The 16,363-nt window shown below is 34.9% G+C and overlaps 1 protein-coding gene across 4 annotated transcripts in view; it reads left to right on the top strand.

The window, feature by feature from the left end:
- The window catches only part of LOC128548030 (suppressor of tumorigenicity 7 protein homolog), an 85,811-nt gene extending 69,849 nt beyond the window's left edge, over positions 1-15,962 (top strand). For 3 of the 4 annotated variants that reach the window (XM_053522298.1, XM_053522300.1, XM_053522301.1), the window contains exons 8-14: positions 1,647-1,761; positions 2,778-2,850; positions 3,700-3,802; positions 5,681-5,831; positions 7,648-7,740; positions 11,919-12,058; positions 12,536-15,962. In XM_053522298.1, the coding sequence (XP_053378273.1) occupies positions 1,647-1,761; positions 2,778-2,850; positions 3,700-3,802; positions 5,681-5,831; positions 7,648-7,740; positions 11,919-12,058; positions 12,536-12,631 (771 nt within the window). In that variant the 3' untranslated portion in view covers positions 12,632-15,962. Of the gene's footprint in view, positions 1-1,646; positions 1,762-2,777; positions 2,851-3,699; positions 3,803-5,680; positions 5,832-7,647; positions 7,741-11,617; positions 11,722-11,918; positions 12,059-12,535 lie in introns of those variants that run through there. The other variant, XM_053522302.1, reaches the window with a different exon arrangement.
- The last annotated feature ends 401 nt before the right edge of the window (positions 15,963-16,363 follow it).

The raw sequence follows: 16,363 nt of genomic DNA, 5'->3' as shown, positions 1-16,363 counted from the left end.
CTAACATGAGATGGTAGGGGCATTCATATCATGTGGACACATTTCTAGTTTTAAAGTGTTTTAGCACACATGTTGAATTTCTTTAGAGTCACAGTAAAATACTGCTGTTTGAGTTAGTTGTGGGTGTTTGTTGTAGAAAATCAACAAACCAAACTCATTGCAAAGCCAGTTTCTTTCATTATCAGTCATCCTGATATTAAACGGGAAGTGAAGCTATTCAGTGTTTTGCCCCATACTAGCAGCTTTCATTTTGCCGGCGGCCTCCGTGGCTGAGTGGTTTAGGTGCTGACTTGCAATCTCTTGCCCCTCACCGATGTGGGTTTGAGCCTCACTCGGGGCGTTGAATTCCTCATGTGAGGAAGCCATCCAGCTGGCTTACGGAAGGATGGTGGTTCCACCCAGGTGCCCGCTCGTGATGAAAAAATGCACAGAGAGGCACCTTGGGTTTTCCTCCATCACCATATGACATATAATTGTGTTGATGCGATGTTAAACCCAACAAAAAAAAAAGCAAATGATTTTGCCAGTGATGTTATAGTTTCAAAATTATGAATAATTCTTGAAATATAGAGTTATGTCACACTAATGCCAATGGCTTGTTAAAATATGAAATAGATATTGCGAGAAGACTGCATTTATTCTACAATTAACTGTATATTATTGTTAGTGTTTGGCAAACCTACAGTTTGTTATAATTTAGGGTTATTAGATTTGTATCCTGAAATATGCACCAGTTGTGAAGCAGAGATATTTTACCAGTTTCAGAGCACAGTAAAACTCTGCAGAAGAATGGGTGCATATTTCTCAATACAGAGATTAAAAGCTTTTTCATTACATAATCATTTACATGTATATATCGTATAAAATTTTTGCTAGCTGGACTAGAATGTTAAAGAACTTTATTTGCAACAAACACCCTTTAAAATGATGTCATTCACTATCATTATGAAATTTATTGGTCAGTATAAAAGATATTGACATTTTAGGTTCCATTTTAAGTTATTGTAACTTAGAAATTAGTCTGTTAATATTACAATTAACTAAAAGTTTAATATTTATGTCTCCCACCACACAGTGGTGTAGGAGACAAATTGATTTACTCCTGTCTCTGTGTGTGTCTGTCACAAATCTTGTCCGCACTCTGAGTCGAACATTTCTCATCCGATCTTCACCAAACTTGAACAATATGTGTTTGACCATAAGTCTTCGGCCAAGTTCGATAACTAGCCAAATCAGCCCAGGCACTTCGGAATTATGGCCCTTGAATTACCAAAAATCGGCCTTTTTTCTCTTGTCTGCGTTATAAGTCGAACATTTCTCATCCAATCTTCACCAAACTTGAACCAAATGTTTTTGAGCATAACTCCTCTGCCAGATTCATTAACAAGCCAAATCGGTCAAGGCACTTCAGAATTATGGCCCTTAAATTACCCAAAATCAGCCTTTTTACTCTTCAAAGGTATATTGTAGTGAGTAAACAGTATATAAAGACTGACTTTCTGTTTAGATGATTAGGCAGTTGTGGGAGACATGCGCTTTTCTCAAAAGCAGCTCTAGTTTCTAATGACTTATTCTTTAACATCACAATTTTTAATTATGTTTTTATAATTACCTAATTTCTAATTACTTTTTTTCTCTAATTACAGATAATGAAGGAGTTTCCCATGCTCAGTATGTTTAATATTCATGAAAACCTTATAGAGGCCTTATTAGAACTACAAGCTTATGCCGACGTTCAAGTTGTACTGGCTAAATATGATGGTATGTAATTATTACAAGTTTTGTTTTCTTGGTGTTAGAGACACCATCACATGTAGAAGATTTATTAACTGTTCTCAATATTTGATCTATCACTATGCCCTTCAAAGAACTTTGTTTTCAGGTCAGTGTTTAGAGAATACTTTGACTTATATTAGCGAAACTTCATAGAATGATTGTATTGGCCAATAAATGACCCCTCTTGTTGTAGGAGTCAGTAGGTGAAAGGTCAAGGTCACAATGGCCTTGAGAGTGGAAATGCAAAAATGTATATCAAAAGGTCATAGGTCATGATCATACTTAAAGAGGTCAAATACGGAAGTTATTTTTCTTGTACTGTCTTCTTTATATATGTATGGGTAATTAAATAAATTGGCATACATATTTATTGAAGAAATGTGTCATGTCTGCTGCAAAACTGTCACTTAGACTTCTATCTAAAAGGTCACACTTATGATTCAGTCTAAATGTTCTGTTGTTAATTATTACCTCTAACAAAACAACAGCTATAACAGACAATATAGTAAACATATACACCGACCCCCTTACAGAAATTTGAATGTTTCAAAATGTAAGAGTTGACTCTAGAATTCTCATTCAATAATTATTTTGTTCCATAGCGCACAGACAAATTTTCAAATATAAATATATCCACTTTCCCTTGTAATGCAGAGATTTTAATTTGGTCACAAAAAGAAAAAGTTATTTTTATTGTCAACCATAGGGTGAATTGTAATTTTGTGGAATTAAGTAATTACTACTTACAACACGGAAAGTGTTTATCAGGGAAATATATTTCTGATGACTTCATTGTAAAATGTGAAACGGATCAATTTATAAAATGTAATGATGAAAGAGATGTTCTACATTCATGCCCTAAAAGATTAATCTTTTTTTTAGCGTAAGTACTTTTCACTTAGAAAATCTCATTCAGACTGTAATGACAACTAGCAGAACTATTTTGGGTATAGTGAAATCAGTTTTCATCTAATTCGAAACATTTATATCTTCCATTTCAGATATCAGCTTACCAAAGTCAGCAACAATATGTTACACAGCCGCACTACTCAAAGCCAGGGCTGTAGCAGACAAGTACGTAAAAATTGCTTGTAGATATTTCAGGATTTTTGTCAGATATATGTTCCAGAAAAATACATGTTTTCATTTTATCTGCTGTGAATTGGGTGATTTACTCGCAGGCTTTATTTAGTGATTCCGTGATTAGCAGCCTTTTTCATGGTGTTAAGAATTCATGAAATGTGAGTGTTTTGAATTTGTGAGTGGCATTATTCACGGATATTAGTTAGAATAAAGCCCCACAAATATTATTCAGTCTACAGTATGACTATCAATCTTTTGTAGACAGACATAAAAGATGACATCTTTATAGATTCTTGTCTGTCTGGGGAAAAAATTGAAAGGACTTTTTTAAGTGGATCATTAGAAAACAGTACTGTGAGTTATTAGATTTACAGCAGAGTTATTTAGGAGGACTGCAGCAGAGATATTGCGTAATAATAAATATGATGAGTTTGATCTTTGATTAATTTGTGAAATATCAGTGCCAAGAAAAGTCGCAACAAAATAGATTAAATTGACGTCATACACACATACACAATTTACAGGATAATATGGAAAGATAAGACCAAATCAGATGCTGTGTGCCTGAAATAGTGCTCATATGTTCACCTAGGTCTTCCGTTTATCACTGAAGGTGTAAAATGGCAATTGTTTGCATGAAAAAAACAACAACAGAAAATATTAAAATGACATGTCAAGCCCTTTATCAGGTTTCATTGCCATTTTTCACTTATTTTCATCAGATAACCATTGCAGCATTGTGACAACTAGAAAAAAGCTTTCATTTGATTTTCTGTGAGTTTTACTAAAGTTAAGTGTACAGTCAGTATAACAATTAATGTGTTAAGATGTTGTTTGTAGATTTTCGCCTGATATAGCCAGTAAAAGAGGTTTAAGTACAGCAGAAATGTCGGCAGTAGAAGCAATACACAGAGCTGTAGAGTTCAACCCTCATGTACCTAAGGTAAGGGGATTTAATACATAGAACTGTAGAGTTAAACCCTCATGTACCTAAGGTAAGGGGATTTAATACATAGAGCTGTAGAGTTTAACCCTCGTGTACCTAAGGTAAGGGGATTTAATACATAGAGCTGTAGAGTTTAACCCTCGTGTACCTAAGGTAAGGGGATTTAATACATAGAACTGTAGAGTTTAACCCTCGTGTACCTAAGGTAAGGGGATTTAATACATAGAGCTGTAGAGTTTAACTCTCGTGTACCTAAGGTAAGGGGATTTAATACATAGAGCTGTAGAGTTTAACCCTCGTGTACCTAAGGTAAGGGGATTTAATACATAGAGCTGTAGAGTTTAACCCTCGTGTACCTAAGGTAAGGGGATTTAATACATAGAGCTGTAGAGTTTAACCCTCGTGTACCTAAGGTAAGGGGTTTAATACATAGACTGTAGAGTTTAACCCGTGTACCTAAGGTAGGGGATTTAATACATAGAACTGTAGAGTTTAACCCTCGTGTACCTAAGGTAAGGGGATTTAATACATAGAACTGTAGAGTTTAACCCTCGTGTACCTAAGGTAAGGGGATTTAATACATAGAACTGTAGAGTTTAACTCTCGTGTACCTAAGGTAAGGGGATTGAATACATAGAGCTGTAGAGTTTAACCCTCGTGTACCTAAGGTAAGGGGATTTAATACATAGAGCTGTAGAGTTTAACCCTCGTGTACCTAAGGTAAGGGGATTTAATACATAGAACTGTAGAGTTTAACTCTCATGTACCTAAGGTAAGGGGATTTAATACATAGAGCTGTAGAGTTTAACCCTGGTGTACGTTACCGCTGCATTCAGACTCGTTTAGTGAAGGAATAAAAATGCTAATGTTTAAATGTATATTTTGAAAAATTAAACAGTTGTATGTATGTATTTAAGTAAGATATTTTATTTGTAAATAAAATTAAAATCGTAATATGTTTTATATTATTTCTTTCCCTTTTCAAACCCTCTGAAAAAAAAACAAGCATTGGATATAATGACAATATAGACGTCCAACACAAGTACAAAAAAGTCCCAAATAGCCGATATCGTTACGTCGAACTTCGGATATGTCGATGCAATTTTTACAGTCCCTTGAATATCGAGGTAACGGTATTCGACTGTATATAGTTCAACCCTTGTGTAACGATACGGCATGAACACACTAAAAGCTAGTCTTCTTTATTCTTTACAAAACTGACAAATTTCCAATGGCTGCAGCACACATCAGGACCAATTTTAAATGTCTGTAACTTACATTTTCTTGAAGAGCTGAATAAAAGTCACAAGAAAAGTGGGGGTCATGTTTGATGCAAGAAAAATATTTTCAGTCAAACACACAAACTGCAAAATCAGCTTCAGTATTTTTCAAAATAACAGGTTATATAATGGAATTAAAGATATGAGCTGTGCCATGGGAAAACCAACATAGTGGGTATGCGACCAGCATGGATCCAGACCAGCCTGCGCATCCGCGCAGTCTGGTCAGGATCCATGCTGTTCGCTAATCGTTTCTCCAATTCCAATAGGCTTTAAAAGCAAACAGCATGGAGCCTGACCAGACTGCGCGGATGCGCAGGCTGGTCTGGATCTATGCTGGTCGCATACCCACTATGTTGGTTTTCTCATGGCACGGCTCATATATATAACAGCAAAGATATGGAGGAACAACATAATAAGGTCATAGAATAAATTTCTATCCAGTATATGGATCAAAGTTTCTGCCATTGTGGACTGAACTTTGGCATGTTATGTATCTTATAATTGTGGAGAAGTTGTAATGTAGAGCTGTATAATTTTGAAATTTTACTTGAAAAATCCTCTTTATTTATAATATGTATTATTTCATTTTCAGTACCTTTTGGAAATGAAGAGTCTCGTATTACCACCAGAACATATCTTAAAGCGGGGAGACAGTGAGGCCCTGGCATATGCATTTTTTCACTTACAGCACTGGAAGCGGGTAGAGGGCGCTCTCAATCTTCTACACTGCACATGGGAAGGAAGTAAGTTAAAATCACTGCAATGATTTCTTTATAAAATTAATTTTGCAAAAAAAAATTGCAGGTGACAGGAAGCATAATTATGCAGGTTTTAAATATATTTTTGAACATTTTCAGCAGTTTTAGCCTCCATTTTCCAAGACCTTTTTGAAATCTTTGCAGAAACAACCATGAGTATCCACATTAGACTGCCCAATTTCTGTCATTTTTAGCTCGACTATTCGAAGAATAAGTAGAGCTATCCTACTCACCACGGCGTCGGCGTCGGCATCGGCGTCACACCCTGGTTAAGTTTTTCGTACCAGTCCACATTTTGACAAAGTCTTTTGAGATAAAGCTTTGAAACTTTCAACACTTGTTTACCATCACCATGTCCAGTTATAGGCAAGAGTACATAACTCTGTCAAGCATTTTGACTGAATTATGGCCCCTTTTGACTTAGAAATCTTGGTTAAGTTTTTCGTACCAGTTCATATTTTGACAAAGTCTTTTGAGATAAAGCTTTGAAACTTTCAACACTTGTTTATCATCACCATGTCCAGTTGTAGGCAAGAGTACATAACTCCATCAAGCATTTTGGTTGAATTATTGCCCCTTTTTGACTTAGAAATCTTGGTTAAGTTTTTCGTACCAGTCCACATTTTGACAAAGTCTTTTGAGATAAAGCTTTGAAACTTTCAACACTTGTTTACCATCACAATGTCCAGTTGTAGGCAAGAGTACATAACTCCATCAAGCATTTTGACTAAATTATGGCCCCTTTTGACTTAGAAATCTTGGTTAAGTTTTTCGTACCAGTTTATATTTTGTGTAAAGTGTTTGACATATGGCTTTGAAACTTTTATTACTTGTTCAGTATAATAGTCTCTATCAATAGGCAAGAGTACGTAACTCTCTCATCTTTTTTGGCTGAATTATGGCCCTTTTTGAACTTGGAAATTGGTTCTGTTTTGTGTATGTCCATGTTTTGTCAAGACTATTTGACATATGGCTTTTAAACTTTAAACACTTGTTTATCATTATGATTTCCATCTGTAGGCAAGAGTACATAACTCTGACAACTATTTTGACTGAATTATGGCCCTTTTTGGACTTTGAAATTTGTTCGGTTTTTCTTACAAGTCAGCGTTTTGTCAAAACTATTTGAACTGTGGCTTTGAAACTTTTAACACTAGTTTATCAACATGATTTCCATCTGTAGGCAAGAGTACATAACTCTGTCAACTATTTTGACTTAATTATGGCCCTTTTTGGACTTGGAAATTAGTTAAATTTTTCATGTAAGTCCATGTTTTTCCTAGCATATAACTTAACATATTTGCCATCATGGTCACACATTGCCATTTAGTGCAAGACTAATTGAAATCCACAAATACAGGAACATTTTTTGTTTAATTCTTTTTTTTGTTTAGTCTGAAAATCTATGGAAATATTTTGACCCCATTCTTCAATCAATTCTTCAAATAGTCGAGCGCGCTGTCATCCGACAGCTCTTGTGTTTGTTTGCCTTTATAAAAATATAGATATATAGTATCACAGTCTACTAATAATTAATAGTTTGACACAAAAACATAGTTTTTGTTGATTTCTTTCGCAGGCAATTTGCCCATAAAGTACTTGACAAATATTGCTTGGTATAAAGTGTATAGCTAGATATAATTTCATTATAGTGTTTAGTTTGAAGTACTCTTTTCTTAGATCATGTAAAACAAAATTTTTACTTTGTTAAATTACTATTGAAAGCAGTTGTCTTAATTTTCTGACGGTGCATAAAGTATTAGCAAACATTACATAAAAACACAACTTTCTTTTCTACCAGCATTTAGAATGATACCATACCCATTGGAGAAAGGTCACCTGTTCTACCCATACCCCACATGTACAGAAAGTGCTGACAGAGAACTTCTTCCGGGTAGGTATATCATATATGAGCTGTGCCATGAGAAAACCAACATAGTGGGTGTGCGACCAGCATGGATCCAGACCAGCCTGCGCATCCGCGCAGTCTGGTCAAGCTCCATGCTGTTCGCTTTCAAAGCCTATAGTAATTAGAGAACCTGTTAGCGAACAGCATGGATCCTGACCAGACTGCGCGGATGCGCAGGCTGGTCTGGATCCATGCTGGTCGCAAAGCCACTATGTTGGTTTTCCCATGGCACGGCTCATAAATACACATGAAAAGTATGGACATTTATAGCTGTTTGCTCTGACATGGTAAAAGAGACAACAGACAAAAACCTGGGATAAAAAACAGCAAGTCCTTGTTCATCTTGGTTTAGATTGTTGACTCCCGGTCACTTGCCTCTCACCTCTATGGGTCAGACCCTGCCTTGGTCATCATGTGAAGAAGTCATCATGCTGGCTTGCAGTAGGTCAGTGTTTCTACCTGGGTGCCTGAAATAGTGCCTTGCGAAGCTCTACGATGGTTTCCACTTCTATTAAAGATGGAAAGTTGTCATGAGACCAAGCTGTTTCAGTGTGACCTAAATACCAACAGATACAATAAAAATAGCAAATCAGCTTGAGTAATGTGAGCTATTCTTTTAATGTCAAGTGTTGTCTATAGATATTATGGGTATATTTCAAAATTAAATTAAGGTGAACTGAATAAAAATTATTCTGACTAAACTTGTTTTATTCTGCTGTCCCTATCTCTGTCATATCTGTGCCAGTAAATTAGGACCCACTTTCAACAAAAATTGCAAATTGTCTCAAAAAGGTCCTGAAGTTACCAAAACACATTAAAAAGGCAAAAGCAGATGACATTTTACACACACTTGAATTTTTCTAGCGGACATTATATTGCGAACTAGGGTGTTTTAGGGTTAGGTAGAAATAACATCTTTTAAGTTGGTTCACCTTTTGAAACCTGTGAAGAAAAAACACCAGTATGAAAGATATTTTTCTTATCATCTGTAGAAGATTCTTTGTAAATTAGTCTTTCCATAGCAACAACCCATGTTTAAAACGCGCATTTCATTCTTGCCGACCTAGCTGTGAAAGACAAGATGGTTTAGGTAGGAGATCACCTCATATTTTTGCTAGGGAAAAGATAACACACACACATTGTGACATCATGATATGACTTCAAAGTGTATGAGAGATTTTTAGCCCGACTATTCGAAGAATAAGTAGAGCTATCCTACTCACCACAGCGTCAGCGTCACACCTTGGTTAGATTTTTCGTACCAGTCCACATTTTGACAAAGTCTTTTGAGATAAAGCTTTGAAACTTTCAACACTTGTTTACCATCACCATGACCAGTTATAGGCAAGAGCACGTAACTCCATCACGAATTTTGGCTGAATTATGGCCCCTTTGACTTAGAAATCATGGTTAAGTTTTTCGTACCAGATTATATTTTGACAAAGTCTTTTGAGATAAAGCTTTGAAACTTTCAACACTTGTTTACCATCACCATGACCAGTTAAAGGCAAGAGCACATAACTCCAGGATTTTGGCTGAATTATGGCCCCTTTTGACTTAGAAATCATGGTCAGGTTTTTCGTACCAGTTTATATTTTGACAAAATCTTTTGAGATAAAGCTTTGAAACTTTCAACACTTGTTTACCATCACCATGTCCAGTTATAGGCAAGAGTACATAACTCCATCAAGGATTTTGACTGAATTATGGCCCCTTTTGACTTAAAAATCTTGGTTAAGTTTTTCGTACCAGTTCATATTTTGACAAAGTCTTTTGAGATTAAGCTTTGAAACTTTCAACACTTGTTTACCATCACCATGTCCAGTTATAGGTAAGAGTATATAACTCCATTAAGGATTTTGGCTGAATTGTGGCCCTTTTTGACTTAGAAATCTTGGTTAAGTTTTTCGTACCAGTTCATATTTTGACAAAGTCTTTTGAGATAAAGCTTTGAAACTTTCAACACCTGATTACCATCACCATGTCCAGTTATAGGCAAGAGTACATAACTCCATCAAGGATTTTGGCTGAATTATGGCCCCTTTTGACTTAGAAATCTTGGTTAAGTTTTTCGTACCAGTTCATATTTTATGTAAAGTGTTTGACATATGGCTTTGAAACTTTTATTACTTGTTCAGTATAATAGTCTCTATTTGTAGGAAAGAGGACATAACACTGTCATCTATTTTGGCTGAATTATGGCCCTTTTTGGACTTAAAAAAATTTGTTGTATTTCATACAAGTCCATGTTTTGTCAAAACTATTTGACATATTACTTTTAAACTTTGAACACTTGTTTATCATCATGATTTCAATCTGTAGGCAAGAGTACATAACTCTTGACAACTATTTTGGCTGAATTATGGCCCTTTTTGGACTTTGAAATTGGTTCACACATTGCCATTTAGTGCAAGACTTATTGAAATCCACAAATGCAGGAACATTGTTTGCCTAATCTTCTTTTGTCTGAATATCTGTGGAAATATTTTGACCCCATTCTTCAATCAATTCTTCGAATAGTCGAGCGTGCTGTCATCAGACAGCACTTGCTTATGCCCCCTGCATCTACTGATGTGGGAGGCATATAGTGATTGTTCTGTCTGTCCGTTTGTTCGTCTGTCCGTCTGTACGAGGTTAACCAAATGGGACCGTTTCGTCTAGCATCAATACCCCTTACTAAAATGACTTGATACTAATGCAGATGTAACCTGTGACCATTCCTCATCTTCAGACATCACCTGACCTCAGTTTGACCTTGACCTTGACCTCATTTTGGACTTGGGTTGCTTTATATGGGCCATCTCTTGGTTAACCAAATGGGACCGTTTCGTCTAGCATCAATACCCCTTACTAGAATGACTTGATACTAATGCAGATGTAACTGTGACCATTCCTCATCTTCAGACATCACCTGATCTCAGTTTGACCTTGAACTTGACCTCGTTTTGGACTTAGGTTGCTTTGTATCTACAAGGATGCCACCGGGGGCATTGAATGCAGCTTCTTGTTTATTTACAATATCTATGAAATTGTTGCAGTAATATTAATGGTAGGCATGAAAAATGATTTAACATGTCTGCCTGAGTAAAGTGCGTATTTTTACAAATCCTTTAGACAGTGTGGAAGTGCTCAGTTTCCATTCCATGATGTCCCTCTGGTTTTGGAATATGAGGATCTTATATGACTACCTGTTCATGGTAGGGTTTTCCAAAATGTGAAGGACAGCGTGAAATGAAAAACCGAGAGCTAGTGAGGGTTTTTATCCATGCTGTCCTGAGGGTTGGGAAAACGCCTGCCTTTCTCAAGCAGACATGTTAGAGTCTTGCCAGCTGTTTATATTATTGCAACAGTTTCAAAGATACTACATTTGTATAAATTAAAAATCACTCATACACTATGGCATCATAATATAATATCAAATTATTATGTCAGTATGCACATATGTAGCTTGTCTTTTTCCCTAGGGGAGAGATTTGATCTGTGTATCAGTTTTCTATGAGGTATCAGTGTACCACAAGAGGGAATTGTTGATTAGTATATATCAGTTTTCAGTAAGCTTTAATTTATATTTTAGTTTTCCATAAGATTATCGATGTACCCCAAGACGGAACTATTTGTTGATTTATATAGCAGTTTTCAATGTGGTTTGATTTTATATTTCAGTTTTCTATGAGGTATCAGTGTATCCCAAGTAGGAACTACACATGTACTTGTTAATTAATATATTTATCAGTTTTTAATGAGGTTTGATTTATATTTCAGTTTTCCATGAGGTATCAGCGTACCCCAAGAAAGAACTACACATGACTTGTTAATTAATATATATATATCAGTTTTCAGTGAGGTTTGATTTATATTTCAGTTTTCCATGAGGTATCAGTGTACCCCAAGAAGGAACTACACATGTACTTGTTAATTAATATATATTTATCAGTTTTCAGTGAGGTTTGATTTATATTTCAGTTTTCCATGAGGTATCAGTGTACCCCAAGAAGGAACTACACATGTACTTGTTAATTAATATATATATCAGTTTTCAGTGAGGTTTGATTTATATTTCAGTTTTCCATGAGGTATCAGTGTACCCCAAGAAGGAACTACACATGTACTTGTTAATTAATATATATATATCAGTTTTCAGTGAGGTTTGATTTATATTTCAGTTTTCCATGAGGTATCAGTGTACCCCAAGAAGGAACTGCCTTTCTTTATCCTCTTTACAGCTGGATTGTGCTCATTCACAGCCCTTCTTGCTCTACTCACACATCAGTATCCAGAACCCATGGGTATTATTGCTAAAACCGTAAGTTGTTTTGTTTAAATGCTATTTCCTAGACAAATTAATTTCTTGGAATAGTAAATATTCCTTGCTTGATGATATATATGATTCAGTGTAAAGAAGATGTGTAGGTCCAAACAGGAATTTGTAAGACTTGTTGACATTCTTAGAAAATATCTTGGGGTCTCTGTGGCTGAGGGGTTAAGGCGATTGACTTCAAAATCACCTCTTACCTCTGTATTTTGAGTCCTGCCTTGGTGGTCAGGTATGGAAATCATCTATCTGACTTAGGAAGGACCAAGGTACCAGCCTGTGCCCAAAATAATGCCTAGAGGGGCACCTGGGATTTTCCTTCATCATAACTGAAAGTCACCGTATGACATGGACTGTGTATGTATGACTTAAAGTCCAAACAAAAGAGAAAGAGAATAAATTATGGTGTAGCAACAATAACAGTACAGACACAGCAACAATAGCTACACGTGTATGTTCTTCTTTCAGGCTGTAACCTGGATCTACATGCCAGTCAGCTACGTGTTGGAGAAACTAGAAGCAATATTACCATCAAACCTGTTCCAACAACTGTCTCGTATTTAAACCTCCCGATTTCACGCTTGATGTGAGAAATAAAGTTTAGGCTACTGTTGTACACATTATAAGCTAAACTGTACTATCACAAAACTGTAGATCATGTTTTATTTGTTACAGTAAATATTTCTTTTTCAGTAGTGAGGTTGTGATTTCATATATGTGTGGATACTTGTACCCTTCATTCTTTAAAGGTTCTGACCTCCAGATCGTACAACAACAACAAAAAAATGTTTTACTATCAGGAAATTATTGCTATATTTCTTAAGAATGCTTCAGAATTAAGTTACTGACAGATTATATGATATGTAAACACAGAAGAATTACTTGTTTTTACTATTAATACTACTTTCTAATTAGTTTGTAACGGAGTACCGGAGGTAAACTGCCCTAATTATAAATCTTTATATTTAATGGCCATTAAGTATGTATTCCTCAGTTGTGTATTGTTAAAGAGCACAGGAAAGCTTTGATTTGGCATTTCTAAGATAGCTTAGAAATAAAAACTTGTGTTCAAATGTTCATAATATGACCAGACCAGTTTTAAAGAAAGATCATTTTTAGCTAAAATCCGGAGGTTAGTGCCTTTTATTCAGTATGCATCTAAAGTGTTAAAAATTTGGAACATTACACAATATTTATACTGTGTAGTAATATGCAAGGTTAATTACTTGTATAAACCAGATCTGAAGTTTCAAAGGTACTGATTTATATAAAGGGGGCAACAACAGTGAAATCATTTATATTCATGGGGGACTAATTTTCATGGATTCCCTGGTTGGGTTAATCTGTAATATTAAATCCAAATGAATAAGTAAAATTCCCATTCATTTTTTTCTTCAGAAGTTGAAATCTGCAAAGTCTTATATCAATAAGAAATAGCAAGGTTTTTTTTTTTTTTTAATGAAACTGCAAAATTTGGTGCCCATGGAATTATATTATTTCACAGTTCATTAAATTAAGGACAATATTTAACATACACTTACTATGTGTAAAAATTCACTACACTTATGCATACACATAGACATATTGAGATCAGAACCTCTCTGTTACTTATTTTTTTATTTTGATAGATGTTACAAGTAATACTTTTCTCAAAAATATTATTCAGTCTTAATACATGGTTTAGTTTATTGTTTTGGCAAGTATTGGTACAGTAATTTCCTTGGCAAAACCATGACATTTAAAATCCTATAAAAAAAAGGTCATCAGCTATATAAACTTGTCTTCAAGGAAAGCCAGGTTTCAAATAAAACATTAACTACAGTATTTTATAGTGTGCTTTGATAAGAGTGATCTGAAAATTTTGTTTCATCTATACACTGTATAGAAGACATTGTATAGAATACTGTGTATTTATCACACAAAAACTAACTTGGAATGACTTTTTATAGTGAACAATAACTCTTTGCTTGATAGGACGTTTTTTAAAGAACACAGATTCGAATGACTTAGTTTTGGTTAACATGCACCAAGGTTGTGTATTATCACATGATTTAACACTTATGCCTTTGACTAGGAGTCAGGATGTTGCATACAGAAACTGGTCTGATTTGTTGGTGAAGTTTATATTGAGGTGATGGAGGTATTACAAAATGCAACTGAAGTTCCCAGTGTACTAATGGTAACTTCCAAATAAAAAGTGAAAATGAAGTTTCTAATGTGACACTAGTCAGCTGTTTTTTACTTTCTGATACAGTAGATCGTCACTACTCTTTCCCAGAATGCAACTCTTTCAGTCCATAATACAACATTGGTCTTTCCCATTATGCAGCTATTGTATTCCGTAGGATGTCATAGGTCTTTCCCATAAGGAAAGTATTGTCCAAAATGCATCATTGATTTTTCCCATAATGCAGTAGTTTCTGATGTAGTGCATAATGCCACATTAGTCTTTCCCATAATGCATCTACTGCAATTTAATACAGTTGTAGGAGTCTACAATGAAACATAAATCTTTTCCATGATTTTTCTAGTGTATTATATGTGTTAGATATGGCGAAGTTCTTCTTTGAGTTTGGAAGATGTCTGTTTCAGCTTTCACTTAGCTCAGCCAAGAAATTTTGAGTTCCATCTCATGGTGCAGCTTATGTTCATTTTTCGTCCACTTCGGAGTCCTGTGGAGAAGTAAGTTACTTGCAGTTAGTATTGGTACAAAATCAATGAACGCTGGCTAGATTATGACCATCATTGCGTAGTTAAATATTTTGAAAACCCGTCAAATTATTTCAGCATTGGCCACATCTTACATAAACTGCTTATTAGTTTCATTGAAGATCTCTTCTATTGCAGAGAGCAAACTAGTCACTCAAATTTAAGCATCGTGTATTTTCATGAGTCTGTCCATAACATTTAACATTTTCATCATGGCAAAGGTAGTAGAGGACAGATTATTTAAAATTTATTCAACCTTTCATAATATTTACACTCATTCTACCATTCACTATAGTCACTATAAAAAGGGTAAGGGAATTTGAAGTAAAAATGACATGAAACTTTTTTCTTTTAAGTTATAGCAATAAATGAATATTCTGCGTACACAAGATTTACTTTTCTTTTGGTGATAATTCTTTTAATCATATTTGTTATGCAGTTGTCAGCAAAAATTACGTATGATTATACCATGGAAGACTGCTATTTTTTTATTTTTTTTTGAAAAGTTTGTGTAGAACAGTATACATGCAAGTTATCGTTTACAATTGTGACATATTTAAAAAATGTAGAATAGTCTGTTCCATTTAATATTTAAATCTTTATTGGTAAGGAGCCTTTCTTTGTTAAATTGTGAAAGAATAGATCTTTGAAATCAGTAGATCTGATAAACATAAGGCAATGTTTTTTTAAGAAGATAATATTGGAAAAGAGTCACAATTTTTTTTTTTTTCTCATAGGCCATAATGCAAATAGACTTTATATTGATCTTTTATCTTGGTCTAAATTAGGACAAATCTGACTGTTTCATTTATGTACTTTAACGTCTCTTAGTGAGAGTCTACAAAGGGTACTTTTCATTCATAAATACAGCCATGACATATTTAATACTTGTGGAAATATATGTTTATTTTTCCTGACGAAGCAGAAAAGACATCTGAATATTACGTTTTAAGTTTGTTTTTATCATTCAGAAATGATTATTTGTATGAAACATGATGAACAAAGAAAGAATTTGAGTCTGTTGCAATGTAAACTGTGAAGAAGAATTATTTTAAGAAGAAATGTTGATTTTCAGCAGAAGTAGGTGCAGCATTGAATCATTTATTGTTCTCTGTATGTAGATGATGTTAACACTGAGATTCTGACTTTAGTTTGGGAGGTGGAAATAAAAAAAGTACTGCCATTGTTTTGTGTGTTGTTTTATACTTGTATAGATGCTTAAATTCCTATGGTCCATGATTTTTCATATGCAGCAGTATGCCACATACATCATATTAACCCTTATCATGCTGGACACGATTGATTCTGCCTTTGCGACCAGTGTAGATCATGATCTGCACTGTTCACCATTCAGTCAGTATTTTTAGCTCAACTATACAAAGTATGGAGAGCTGTCCTACTCGACCTGGCGTCAGCATCGGCATCCTTCCGTGTCCGCACTTTGGTTAAAGTTTTGATGCACTTTCTCTATCTCTGTAATTACTTAATGGATTTGTTTGAAACTTAAAATAGTTGTTTCACATCATCACCCACACCAAATGGCACAAGGGCCTTAACTCCTGCACCAATATATCATGAATTTTTCAT

Source organism: Mercenaria mercenaria, chromosome 13, assembly GCF_021730395.1.
Source record: "Mercenaria mercenaria strain notata chromosome 13, MADL_Memer_1, whole genome shotgun sequence".
In the NCBI taxonomy this organism is placed as follows: domain Eukaryota; kingdom Metazoa; phylum Mollusca; class Bivalvia; order Venerida; family Veneridae; genus Mercenaria; species Mercenaria mercenaria.
The sequence above is the reverse complement of the archived record's forward strand: the minus strand, read 5'-3'. Positions and strand labels throughout refer to the sequence as shown.